The sequence below is a fragment of the Mixophyes fleayi genome, chromosome 1 (genome assembly GCF_038048845.1).
Source record: "Mixophyes fleayi isolate aMixFle1 chromosome 1, aMixFle1.hap1, whole genome shotgun sequence".
In the NCBI taxonomy this organism is placed as follows: Eukaryota; Metazoa; Chordata; class Amphibia; order Anura; family Limnodynastidae; genus Mixophyes; species Mixophyes fleayi.
Genome location: NC_134402.1, coordinates 246,714,179 through 246,726,626, shown reverse-complemented (window position 1 = coordinate 246,726,626; position 12,448 = coordinate 246,714,179). Strand labels below are relative to the sequence as shown.

At 39.6% G+C, this 12,448-nt stretch overlaps 1 protein-coding gene across 2 annotated transcripts in view; it reads left to right on the top strand.

Moving 5' to 3' along the window:
• GLIS3 (GLIS family zinc finger 3) overlaps positions 1–12,448 on the top strand; it is a 358,155-nt gene that overhangs the window by 323,568 nt on the left and 22,139 nt on the right. The window contains exon 8 of one of the 2 annotated variants that reach the window (XM_075191347.1): positions 3,404–3,418. The exons of the other annotated variant lie outside the window; for it this stretch is intronic. Coding sequence (XP_075047448.1) covers positions 3,404–3,418 — 15 coding nt within the window. The remainder of the gene's footprint in view (positions 1–3,403; positions 3,419–12,448) is intronic. 2 annotated transcript variants of the gene reach the window in all.

Here is a 12,448-nt window from a genome sequence, read left to right as displayed (position 1 = left end):
GCGGGCTAATTTTGTGTCTTTCAATCCTTTCTCTTTTTTGAACATTCTCTTTTCTAGTATTCTCTATATAAGCTAAGGATATTTGAGGTGTTGCTGTATTGCTGCTACTTTGATGACATGCTTCTGTATTCCCAGGCATGGGATTTGGCTGATGTGAACTGTTGTTGTTTTCCTTCCCCACTATGTAACAACTTTTTCCCTCCCCCTGTGATATGTCCTTCCCTATCCCCATTTAGTTTTGTACCCCTTTACTTATGATTTTTGCAGAATCAGTCTGCTCTCTGGGGACAGCTAGGGCTAAGTTTTAGTTTTAGATAACTATCTATCAGCACTATCTGGGGATCTGGGTAGGGAGGGAGGAAGTCAAATTATATAAAGATTCATAGTAGTTTCTAAATTATTTAACAATGTTTGAAGGGTCATAGATGAAGGAATCACCAGATCCCCATTTGATCTCCCCAATCAGAGCACGGTTTTTAGCTAACATCAGTGGCGGATCCAGGGGGGGGGGCGATCTTGCTGCCGGCGGCTGCACACTGTGCAGGTTCGTTCGGCAGTGATAATGTGCTGCCCGGCTGTTCTGATTGTGTTTTAAACACAATCAGAGCAGCGGGACAGCACATTATCACTGCCGAACGGACCTGCACATACTGTGCAGCCGCCGGCAGCCTTAGAAGTTAGAAAGGGGGCGGGCCCTAAATCGCTCCCCCTATATCGCCCGGGGTAGAAAAAAATTCTAGATCCGCCCCTGGCTAACATTGTGTCAGCTTTATCAGATTTTTCTCATGTGAGCTTTAAATGTTTGATACAAAACATCCAACAGGGAAATAAGAGCTAAAGCAGACTCATAAAATTGGCATAAACGCAGTTGTCCAAGTGAGCTGGTATACGGTGGTATGCCATACTACCACTTCTTCTACTATTTTCATTGTAAAACTATCAAATTCCATAATATTTTCCATATCGCCGCTTCTAAATGTCTGTACCGCCTCTTCTAAATTTCCACTTATAGCACTGCATAAGCCTACGTGACAGACCAGAAGAAGGTTTAATTGCCTAAAACACTGTAACACAATATGACATTCCTCAAAAAGTTAGGTGCCTCCAAATACTGAAGGCCTTTGCTGGACACAACAGTTGCTTTTTTAGGAAGCAATGTCATTGCTAGTGACACTGTGCAGCAGGAGAAGAACAGTTTTTTCTTTTGGCAATTCCAACAGTGTCAATCACTATGGCTTGATGCAGAGCAGGAGCCTCCTTAGACAGGCATGTTGGGCTATAATATAGATGCCGGTTGAGTGGAATTAGTGTAGAGATAACTCAAACCTGGCAGGTCCTCTTATTACTGCAGTCCACTTACTGACCATTATTATTTGACTTTCTGTAATCTGTTTAGATTGCAAACTCTGTGGTACATGTAACTCTTTTTTCAAACATATACTTATTGTACTTATAGTCGTTAGTGTTAATCTCTTTTCCAGTATAGTTAAAATTAGTGACCTGTATAGAGCAGTATGCCATATCCGGACTTCTCACTGTTTGTCCAAATACCACTTGGTAATGAATTGTCACAAACAAATTTGTTTCCAATGCAGAAGCCATAGTGGGTGAGCTATGGGATATACATCGATCAACCACAGTATTAACACCACTGACAAGTGAAGTCAATAACATTGATTAACTCTTTACAATGGGATATATTAGGCAGCAAGTGAACAGTCAGTTCTTGAACTTCATGTGTTGGAAGCAGGTAAAATTGGCAAGTGTGAGTATATGAGTGACTTTGACAAGGGCTAAATTGTGATGGCTAGAAGGCTGGGTCAGAGCATCTCCATTACGGCAGGTCTTGTGGGATGTTTCCGGTATGCATTGGTTAGTACCTACCAGAAGGCTAGCCCATTTTGTCCAATCCCACAGAAGAGCTACTGTGGCACAAATGCAAAAAGTTAATGAAAAAGTTAATGCTGGCTATGATAGAAAGGTGTCAGAACACACAGTGTATTATCGCAGCTTGCTCTGTATGGGGCTTCATTACTGCATACCAGTCAGAGAGTGCCCATGCGGACCACTGTCCACCACTGAAAGTGCCTACAATGAGCACGTGAGCACCAGAATTGGAACATGGAGCAATGGAAGAAGGTGGCCTCGTCTGAGAAATCATGCATATGGATGGCTGGGTGCATGTGAGTCGTTTACCTGCTGAAGAGATGACAGCAGAATGCACTATGGGAAGAAGGCAGCATGATGCTCTGGGCAATGTTCTGCTGGCAAACATTGGGTTGTGACATTCATGTGGATGTTACTTTGACTCATACCACCTACTTAAACATTGTTGCAGACCAAGTACACCCCTTCATGCCAATGGGTTTCACTGATGGCAGTGGCCTCTTTCAGCAGGATAATGCGTCCTGCCACACTGCAAAAAGTGTTCAGGAATGGTTTGAAGAACAAGACAAAGTGTTCTAACTTTTGACATGGCTTCCAAATTTCCCAGCTCTCAATCCGACCGAGCATCTATGGGATGTGCTGGAAAAACAAATCAGAGCCATGGAGGCCCCTCATGTTGATGTTACTTTGACATGTACCATATACCTAAACATTGTTGCAGGCTAAGTACAGCCCTTCATGGCAATGGTATTCCCTGGTTGCATTGGTCTCTTTTAGCAGGATAATGAGCCCTGCAAATTTTGTTCAGGAATGGTTTGAGGAACATGACAAAGAGTTCAAGATATTGACTTGACCTCAAAATTCCCCAGATGTCAATTCAGCATCTGTGGGATGTGCTGGAAACTCCAGTAAGAGCCATGGAGGCTCCACTTCACAACTTAAAGGACTTAAAATATCTGCTACATCTTGGTGCCAGAAATCGCAGAACACCATTAAAGGTCTTCTGAAGTCCATGACTTGACGGATCAGAGTTGTTTTTGTGGCAAGAGGGGGACCTACACAATACTAGGCAGGTGGTTTTAATGTTGTGGCTGATCGGTGTAGGCCTGAGTACATTTTGGTCTTCAGAAGAATAGCTGGTACTTTAGGTAGCACAGTCAGTAATACAGATGCACTGTAAGATAAAAGTTAATTGCCTTAAAACCAGTGGTCGATGTGGAAATTTAGAAATGGGTGTATGAAAAATGTAAGTGAATGGAATTTAAAAGTTTTACAATAGTTTTACAATTAAGGAAGTAGAAGAAATGGTGGTATGGCATACCACAGTATACACCCCCACTTCGACCATTGTCTAAAACTGATATTCTGGTAAAAGGTTTATTTAGGAACTTCCTCTCAGTAGAGTGAACAAATCAGGAGTTCCCCTATTTATTGCTTCTGCATTACTAAACACGTTTCCCAGCATTCATCCAATAACACAGGCAGTAATAAACATTTTAGTACTTTATAGAGATAGATTTCAGGGTGCAGTGTGTATGGGGAAGCTGACCTGGATCTATACAGTTGTGGACACAATAATTGGCACCCTTTTAGTTTCTTTTAATAATGCATTATTTCTTCCATTTTTTTATATCCACATACATATATTTCTTTGGTGTGCAGTTGAATAAAACACAACAAAATTGTGAAAATGTACAGGAAAATTTAGCTTATTCCACAAAGAAATCCTTAAAGGATCCTGACAAAATTATGGGCACCTTTTAGAAGTAGTTAGAAATAATTAGATTTCAAGCAGTTGATTCCCTTTCACTTTGGAACTGAGCTCACCTATGGTGTGTAGTAGGTGCCTGCAATATACAAGTTAAACTTATATAGAAAATTACTCATTCTCCTGTTTTGTGTAACTGTGTGTACTGCAATGGCCATGTAGAAAAGAAAGATATAACCAGAATTTGCCAGAGGAGGTCAGACAAAAAAACTGTAGCCAATTATGTATAATCTCAAGGCTACAAGGTCCAGAGACCTTGATGCTCCCGTTTCTACCATATGTAATGTTGATAGGAGGTTTAAAGCCCATGGCACTGTAGTCCATCTCCCTGGAAAAGAGAAAACTTGACCGAAGATTGAAGCATATGATTGTTTGAATGATAAAGAATGCACGTCAATAAACTGCTAAACAGATTCATGCTGACCTTGAGACACATGGTGTAACCATTTCAATTTGCACCATCCATCGCCAACTCAATGATACACAATGGGAGCATATGGTACGAGGCCCAGGACTTCCTCAGTCCTGAGATAAAAACATAAGAAAGACCGACTGGAGTTTGCCAAAACACACCTGAACATGAGAAATTCCTTCTAGGAGATTGTCCGGTGGACAGATGAGATCGAATTATAGTTTTTTAGTAAATTACATCTTCTCTATATTTACAGAAATTTAAGTGAAAAGAACAAATTCATTACAGTCAAACGTGGAGGAGGATGTTTTGGGGTCGCTGTGCTGCATCTGGCTATGGATGCCTTAAATTTTGTGGGTGGCATCATGAAATATGGAGATTATCAGGCCATTTTGGAGCACAATGTTGAACCCAGTATTAGAAAGCTGGGTCTCCATCAAAGGTCAAGGGTCTTCCAGAAGGACAGTTACACGAAAGATGCTGCAAAAAGAACTCAGGACTGGTTCAACAAAAGACATGGCCAGCAATGAGTCCAGGGGGGTAAATGTATCAAGCTGCGAGTTTCTGGCAGGTTTGAAAAGTGGAGATGTGGAGGCTGGGGCTGGCTGGGGGGCAAGGGGGCATTTGCCCTCCGGGTCGGTACCATAGTGAATTACTCGGACCACCTACATTTAAAAAAAAAATAAAAAAATAGGCGACTGAGTCGAGACTCGCACCCTGGGCTAAAATTTGCCAACCCTCTCCTCTCTGGAGGGATCTTTAAACAGTTCGGAGAAAGAATGCTTCAAATCTGGGAGAACTGGAGCAGTTTGCACAAAAAGAGTTGACCAAACTGTCAGTAGAGAGGTACAGGAAGCTCATACATGGCTATAGAAAGCGGTTGATTGCAATTATTTTGTCCAAAGGTTGTGCTACCAAATTTTGACACTAGGGTTCCAATAATTTTATTAGTATCATTTCTTTTCATTTTCTGATTTAAAAGGATATACAGTATTAAATTCAAAATCAAAAAGTTCTGTAATAGAGAAATCATAATATGTACTGTTGTTAATTTCACTTTATATTTAGAGGAAATTGGGTGTTATTTGAAAAAAGTGCGACGGTGCCAATATCTTTGCCCACCATTGTAGCTGTTTGTGCTTTGTCTTTTGATCAATATATTGATATGAACTACTCAGAATCATTGCTCTAGTTCTGAATAGAGGATACCACTCTCAGTATCTGTTCTATATGTGTGTGTGTCCCATTATGAGTGTTTGTGTTTGAGATATGGGAGAGGTGGTGGGCATAGAGTGGATAACCATACATCACTTAATGTGTCCTTTGATTTTACTAGTCTGTGTTAAAAAGTATCTAAAATTAAGGCTACTACAAATTTAAACCAATCAAATTCCCTAAAGCTTTGGTGACATTTTCCTTACTGCCAATTTTAAATTTAATTTCGATCATTGGTTATAATGTTAGCAAAAATAATTATATAAATCATTTTTAGCAGCAAACTACATTTAAGCAATAGTTTTCTACATCAGTGACTGAGCCAAAGAAAATACTATTTTAATATGTCAAAGGGAAATATGTGAGTAGAACAGAAAAATCTAAATAGAGTAAATAATGTTGTATAGTGCTAGTACTAGTTGTTGAAGTTCCAAGTGGAGGATATTTAAATGGAACTGTCCAGAACTGTTTATCTTTTGATTGTGAAAACATCATCCACTCCTGGCCCAAGCAATAAATAAGATTCATTATGAAAGAAAAAAAGGCCAAAAAGTACAGTGCAGATCTTCTTTGTCTCTGGCTATGACAGAGAATGACTTAAAATCAGGCTTATGTTTCCCCCCCATGCCTTTGAAACAATACAATGATGGGTACAAGATGGGGGCACACAAGTAATAATGGTGAGCATAGGTGTGTTTGTGTGTAGAAGACTGTGGACATTTCTATGACTATAGGACGAAGTTAAACCATGACACTTTAAACATACCCGGATCCTACAAAAATGTTCCCGAACCACCAAAACGACACTGCAGTAAATCTTGCTCATTCAATGACTTCCTGCACTTCAAATTAATCCTACAGCTCTCTCCTCTCCCACACTAAACAATGCTTCTTTAAGTCTCTCATTTTCTCCTAGTCTTCCAACCCCTGGCACTTTTTCCCTATCTTAAACTCCCTGCTCTGCCCTCCCCCTCCTCCTCTCCCACCTCCCTTAGCACGCTTGACTTTGCCAACCTACTCCTCTCCAAAATTGACACCATCAGATTGTAAATCTCCACCTGTCTGGCCCCTCATCAATTCGCCTTCCCCTTCCTCGTCGAGCCAAGATTCTTTGTGCTCCTACCCTTCCAACACCCCCCTTTGCACTCTAGCTGCCCTTTCATGATGGATAAAGGCCAAGCTCTTCTATCTTCCCCCTCTCAATTTTGCCCCTCAAACCCATCCCCTTTCACCTTCCCTGCTTCCTTTCTTCCAACACCTGCCCCTACCTCGCTTACCTCTTCAACCTATTCCTCTCCACTGGCATCTTCCACTCTTCCAACAAACACGTCTTACATTTTTAACAACTGCCAGTCTTTCTCTTCCCCTTCACCTCAAAATTACTTGAGTGCAAAGGGTACGGCAGGTATAGACAAGCCAATCTAATTTCTGCCCCATCCACTGCATAGAAAACACCCTGAACAAAATCATCAATGATCTTCTTTTGCCCAAGTTCATGGGTACTTTCTCGCTTATCCTTCTGGACCATTCTGTGGCCTTCAAAACTGTGGACCACCTGTCCTACCACACTCCCTTCAATCCATTTGCCTGCATGACACTAACTTTTCCTAATTTACATCCTATCTCTCTATTTCTACCTCTTGCCCCTAATACGCACCACTCCTACTTTCCGTTGGGCTCCCACGAGGCTCCGTGCCATGCTCTTTTCCATCCTCCCTTGAAGAACTAATCAGCTCATTTGGTCGAAGTAGAAAATTAGCGAAGTAGCGTTATGGAAATTTAGAGTTGGCAGTATGAAAATTTAGACCTTTTACACTGAAGACAGTATGAGATGTGGCATATAGCAAGAAAACATTAATAAATATTGTAAGTATAAAATAGGTTGCATACGGCACAATATGCAGCCAAACCTCTCAAGTTTTTGGGGTTTTTTAAACAGCACTTTTGATAAACACTGATTATGGCTCTTCTATAGAAATCAAATCCTATCCTTGTCTCTATTGATCACTTAGGAACCATGTGAGGATACCACCCTTAGCTGGGATGGAAGTTACCCTCTGTGGGATTTAACTCACTCGGGTAGACCAGGATATATCCAAAATAAGACTTTAATTCGACAGCACAACACCACATGACGTTCACAAGTTACAGGGTAAATGGTAGCACGTATCCTCCAGCAGCCTCCTGCAGTCAGCACTCCAAAGTCATAATCTCTGTCCCTTTCAGGGTCTTATCCTCCCACAATATTACCACTACCGTTTAGCAAAACAGTTATGGTGTCTCCTAGCCTGGGTTACTAGCTCACACCAACCCTGTCCTGGTAGGGCTCCCTCCAGCAGCACCACAGTGCCTGGCCCAGAGTCCTTTTCACTGATGTCTTCTACACCAGGATCCTCCAAACTAGCATCCTCTCCTGGCATTCTCCTCGCCCTATATCATTTTCTCTGTACCCAGGAAGTCGGGTCAAATGTCTCAAACCTCCCCTTTACAGAAGGGGCCTCCCAGTCAACAATTTAGCTGCTAGACATACTGTCCCTGTTACCTTGATTAGACAATAGAATGGCTTGACTCAATTAGCTGTTTTGGCTGGATACACTACACATGGGTTTACAATAGTACATCAAGGAATGACACTGCACACTTACATGGAACAATAAGACTTTTGACACATTATATCAGCAGGGTTACACAATATAAGTCTGTGATACCTTTTGATACAATTACATTTATATTGATACATATTGATACATTTCCCCATGCTATTTCAACAAATATATTACTGTGGAGGCACATTACATATGAGTAGAAGTTCTAACCTCATTACCTCTCAGGTTATCTGTTGACCTAGCTAATTAACATAACATGGGCTGCCAGCTAGTTAACTCAGACATTGTTCTGATAACAAACCTCATCTCAGCTGCACCCCATACAATAGACATTTGAGACAAATGGTAATTACATTAGCTAGCACAAGCAAAATGACTGCTGTTGTTCTGATATTTTTACACAGTATGGCAATATTGTTTATATTTATACTACATACAATATCACAGGTAATAGTATGGGCAAAATGTATCTAATAACATGAAATAATAATACACATAATACACCAATGCTCTGGTGTATATACTTAGACTGGGCCAAGGATTAAAAAGTACAATAAACCGTGAGAAACGGGTGATGATTACATAGTTCTCAGTCCAGTAGCCCCCCGTTTCCTCACAAACCATAATGAAGATAGAAGTGCAGTGCACAGTTTTTGCCTAAATGTGCCTATATCACCTCAGTATAGTCCCATTACACTTTTTGGAAATACATGTGCCGGTTTGTGGCTCACCATAGAAATGATGTCAAAAGTAAAATCATTGCTTCAAAGTTCAATTGACTGCATTATAAAAATTACCACACAAAACCTCAGTCCCATAATACTCAATGAGGACTGCGGTGTGGGCAAATTTATCATTATTCGGAAAGCTTAGCTTGTCACAGCTTGACACCAGTGGTTAATGCCATCTGAATATGGCATTAGCCATTCAGTTCTATGGAGAGAGCTTTGCAGGAGAGGGCTCTTCAGTTCCCTCTCTGGCAGCCTTCCTGCTCTCCCCTGCATTAAATAATGTAAATGCGCAGTAAAGAACCCGGTTCATAACCTGGAGTTGTCTTTAGAACAAAGTCATCGCTGGAACAGCTTCATATCAGATGTGCTGTCCCGACATGACTTTAATTTACCATTTACCGTTAATTCATTAGTCATCGCTGCGATGACATTATAATTAACGGGGCAAAAGTACACATAATAGTAAATAGGTCTCTATGACTTTTTTACACCACCTTTGTTAATTACAACTTTCTTTCCTCAGTGGAGTCTTATATTTCAAATAAGTCATGGAGATAAGGGGACAGTGGAACTTCCTTTTTTAATCTGCCACAGTTGTATATTAAGCACAGACACAGTTGACATACACAGTTGGAAAACACTTTAAAAGAAAGAAAAATGTCGCTGAAGAAATGTTCAGGACATGTAGAAAGAGCTAATTACTACAATTGCTTGTTTCTCTGTCCACACAACTGCCACCATATCTAGATTGTAACAGTAGTGTCCATTACTTGTTCCATTACAGTATGTCTGACACATATCAGTGAAGTTGCAATTGTTCAGTTATAAGCACATCTAACAATGCATACATAATTGTTCCTTGTGCTTTGGTATATGCGTTTTAAAAAAACTCATTGCAAATGCAATTGTGTTCATTATCTAAATGTGTGACGCAAAATGTCAGTACCTCAATTGATGGGCATCCTGGTGAGTTTCTGGGCTTAAAACAGATGCTTGCTTAGCAAAACATTCTATGGAAGCATCAAACAGAGATAAGACGACAGGAGGCTTGCATTGTCTATCATCACATTATGAATCAGCATGGGATATTATTTGGGGTGCCAAGAACAATGCCTCTGTGCATCTAATCCATGCAATATGCTGCAGTTTGAAATTTTAAGAATCTATATTCATAACATGCTGATATTTTCAGTGTATGTTGCGTGCAAAGGTTTTATTTACATGGATATTTTACAATAAATTCAACTCTCCTATGCTTTTCAGGAAACTTATTCCCTGCTCAATATAAGCACAAGCAAAAGACTACATAAATATGCAGTGTGCTCTTATTAAACATAATGGGCTTGATTCATTAAGGAAAGGAAAGCAAAAAAATTACTAGCTTTGCACCTGGGCAAAACCATGTTGCTATGGAGGGGGAGGTAAATTTAAAATGTGTGGACAGATTTATAGTTGGGGTAGATCATGTCCTAGATCAACCTTAAATTTCAGTATAAAAATAAAGCTATCAAATATTTGTGTGAAAAAACAGCCAGTATTTAACTTATGTGCAAAGTAATAAACTAATTTGCACCCCTTGTATTGTAACATGGTTTTATCCATGAGCAAATTTACTCATTTTCTTGCTTTCTTAATGAATCAGCCCACTGTGATTCATTCAGGGACAAATTTAGATTGAAAGAAATCCAATATAGTACTCTAGTCACATATGTGAGTAAGCTGAGAATGCAAAGGCGTGATTCATAAATCGTGATAAATTCTACAGAAGTCTAGTAAGAGAGGCTTGTCTGGCAGCCCACCATGTTGTATATCATCTTATTCGAATGTAAACTTACTCATAAGCTTGTTGAGAAAAGCAGAAGGACATGAAAAAGGAAATGGAATGTATGAAATCCACCCAAAATAAACCCTTAAATCCCTGTTAAGTGAGACATGGAAATGTAATCAAGGCAAGAAAATATCTGTTGTTTGAGTTCTGCTTGTATATGCTCTGATTTAATCGACTCATTGTCACCATAAGCTACTTCAAATTGTGTGCCAGAGATCTGAAAGAGTAAAAGCACAGCTTCTAAAAGCCCTATATACACTAGATGATTAAATATAAAATATTTTAGAATGAAAAGATGTGTACACTGTAAATCTGTTGCATGACACAATTGTACTGTCACATACTTCATCTTTCATAACTATTTATGCATTTGAGTTTTGCATAACATTCATTCAGTGAATGGCCCTGAAGTAGTACTGAGTTAACTTGTATTAAGTGTTCCACTTGGCTTGCTTTGTACTTTTGAAATGGGCTTGCCAGCTGCCTTCTGTTTTCATTTAATATATTGTGCAGTCCAACTGAATCTGGAACAGCGGCATACGAAATGAAAACCACAAACAGCAACTATCGGGGCATTCCCATAAACACACAAAAAGCCTTATATGGATTAAAATAAAATGAATTGTAATTCCGCTGTGATTGTATACTTCAGAGTACTGGTGTATTTCCATGTTTCACTCGGTGTGATGTGGTCAGTATATGATTCCATATGCCTGTTTTCTCTGCTGTAATATTGCTTTCTTGATTAGGTATTAAAAATATTTAGAAAATCAGTCTTTTCAAATTTTGAAGTTCAATGTCGACCAATGCCTTTGTCTCCTCTGAGGGTGTTATTGTTTACCATGATACTGCTATCTTGTCTGTACATTGTTATGTGTGAGTTGTCATCTTTTAAATCTTTTTTTTGTACCATAACAATTTGGATCTGTAAATTGTCCAGTTTGGGGCAAATCAAGCAACCTTTGAACTCCAAATTGCTCTATGTATAGTGTCTCATAAATATAGTACTGGTGTTCTTGTTGAGGGAAGCATGTTAACAAACTATAATTAGTTTGCAGCTGATTCACACAAATTTCACTTGTTTAATGCTCTAAAAAATGTGCTTTTATGTGCAAATATGGCTGTAATCTATTTATCATGAAGACTACCACATGTAGATCTGCAGTTGATATCAGGAACACCAGAGCCAATCACAGCACCATAGCAGCGTGGCCCACTCAGAACACAGTCTCACATTAATCTTTAGCCAGCGTTGCCCCACCAGCAGAGATAAATGCTGGATAGAGAATATTGTATGCAAATGGACATATTTAAACAGCAGCAACATACTGAAATAAACACAATTACTCTGAAGCTGTCAAATGGTGAATAAATATTGTATGAGGAATTGGGCAACAAACACATTATATGGCCTCAAGGCCAACATTAGGTGAACTAGGATAGTGAGCTAGAGCGCCAGTGTATCAGGGGCACATAAAGCACTAAATTAATACATTTACTGCCACCTCCGAACTGAAATTCCGCCACCCTGGATATGGCAACGGGGAGCATGGCCTGTATTTTCTATCTTTTTCATCAGACAATTTCATCAGGTGAAACAGCTAATTCTTTACTCCAGGAATCTGGTAAGAGATGTATTCAAACTGTGTATACTCCATGGATCACTACCCCTGTGTGTTTACATCACTTCACTACGGTGAAGAATTTGGCTCCTTAGTCCAGGATTCACACTCTTTGTTGGATCCCACAAGGCCAATTACCCTGATGCTCTCTTAAGAAACTTTTATCAGTACTGTGACTTCCACGAATACCCGGCCTGAACCCTGATTGATTTCATATATGATTATCATCCTAATGAAGTATATAGGTGCACCTACATAATATATATTTTGTGGGTTTTTTACATCCAGGTTATAAATGGTATATTTTCTGATTATGTATTTTTAGTTGTGGATCCACAGCATTTGTGAGGTTATGTATTGTTTTTAACAATAAATATAA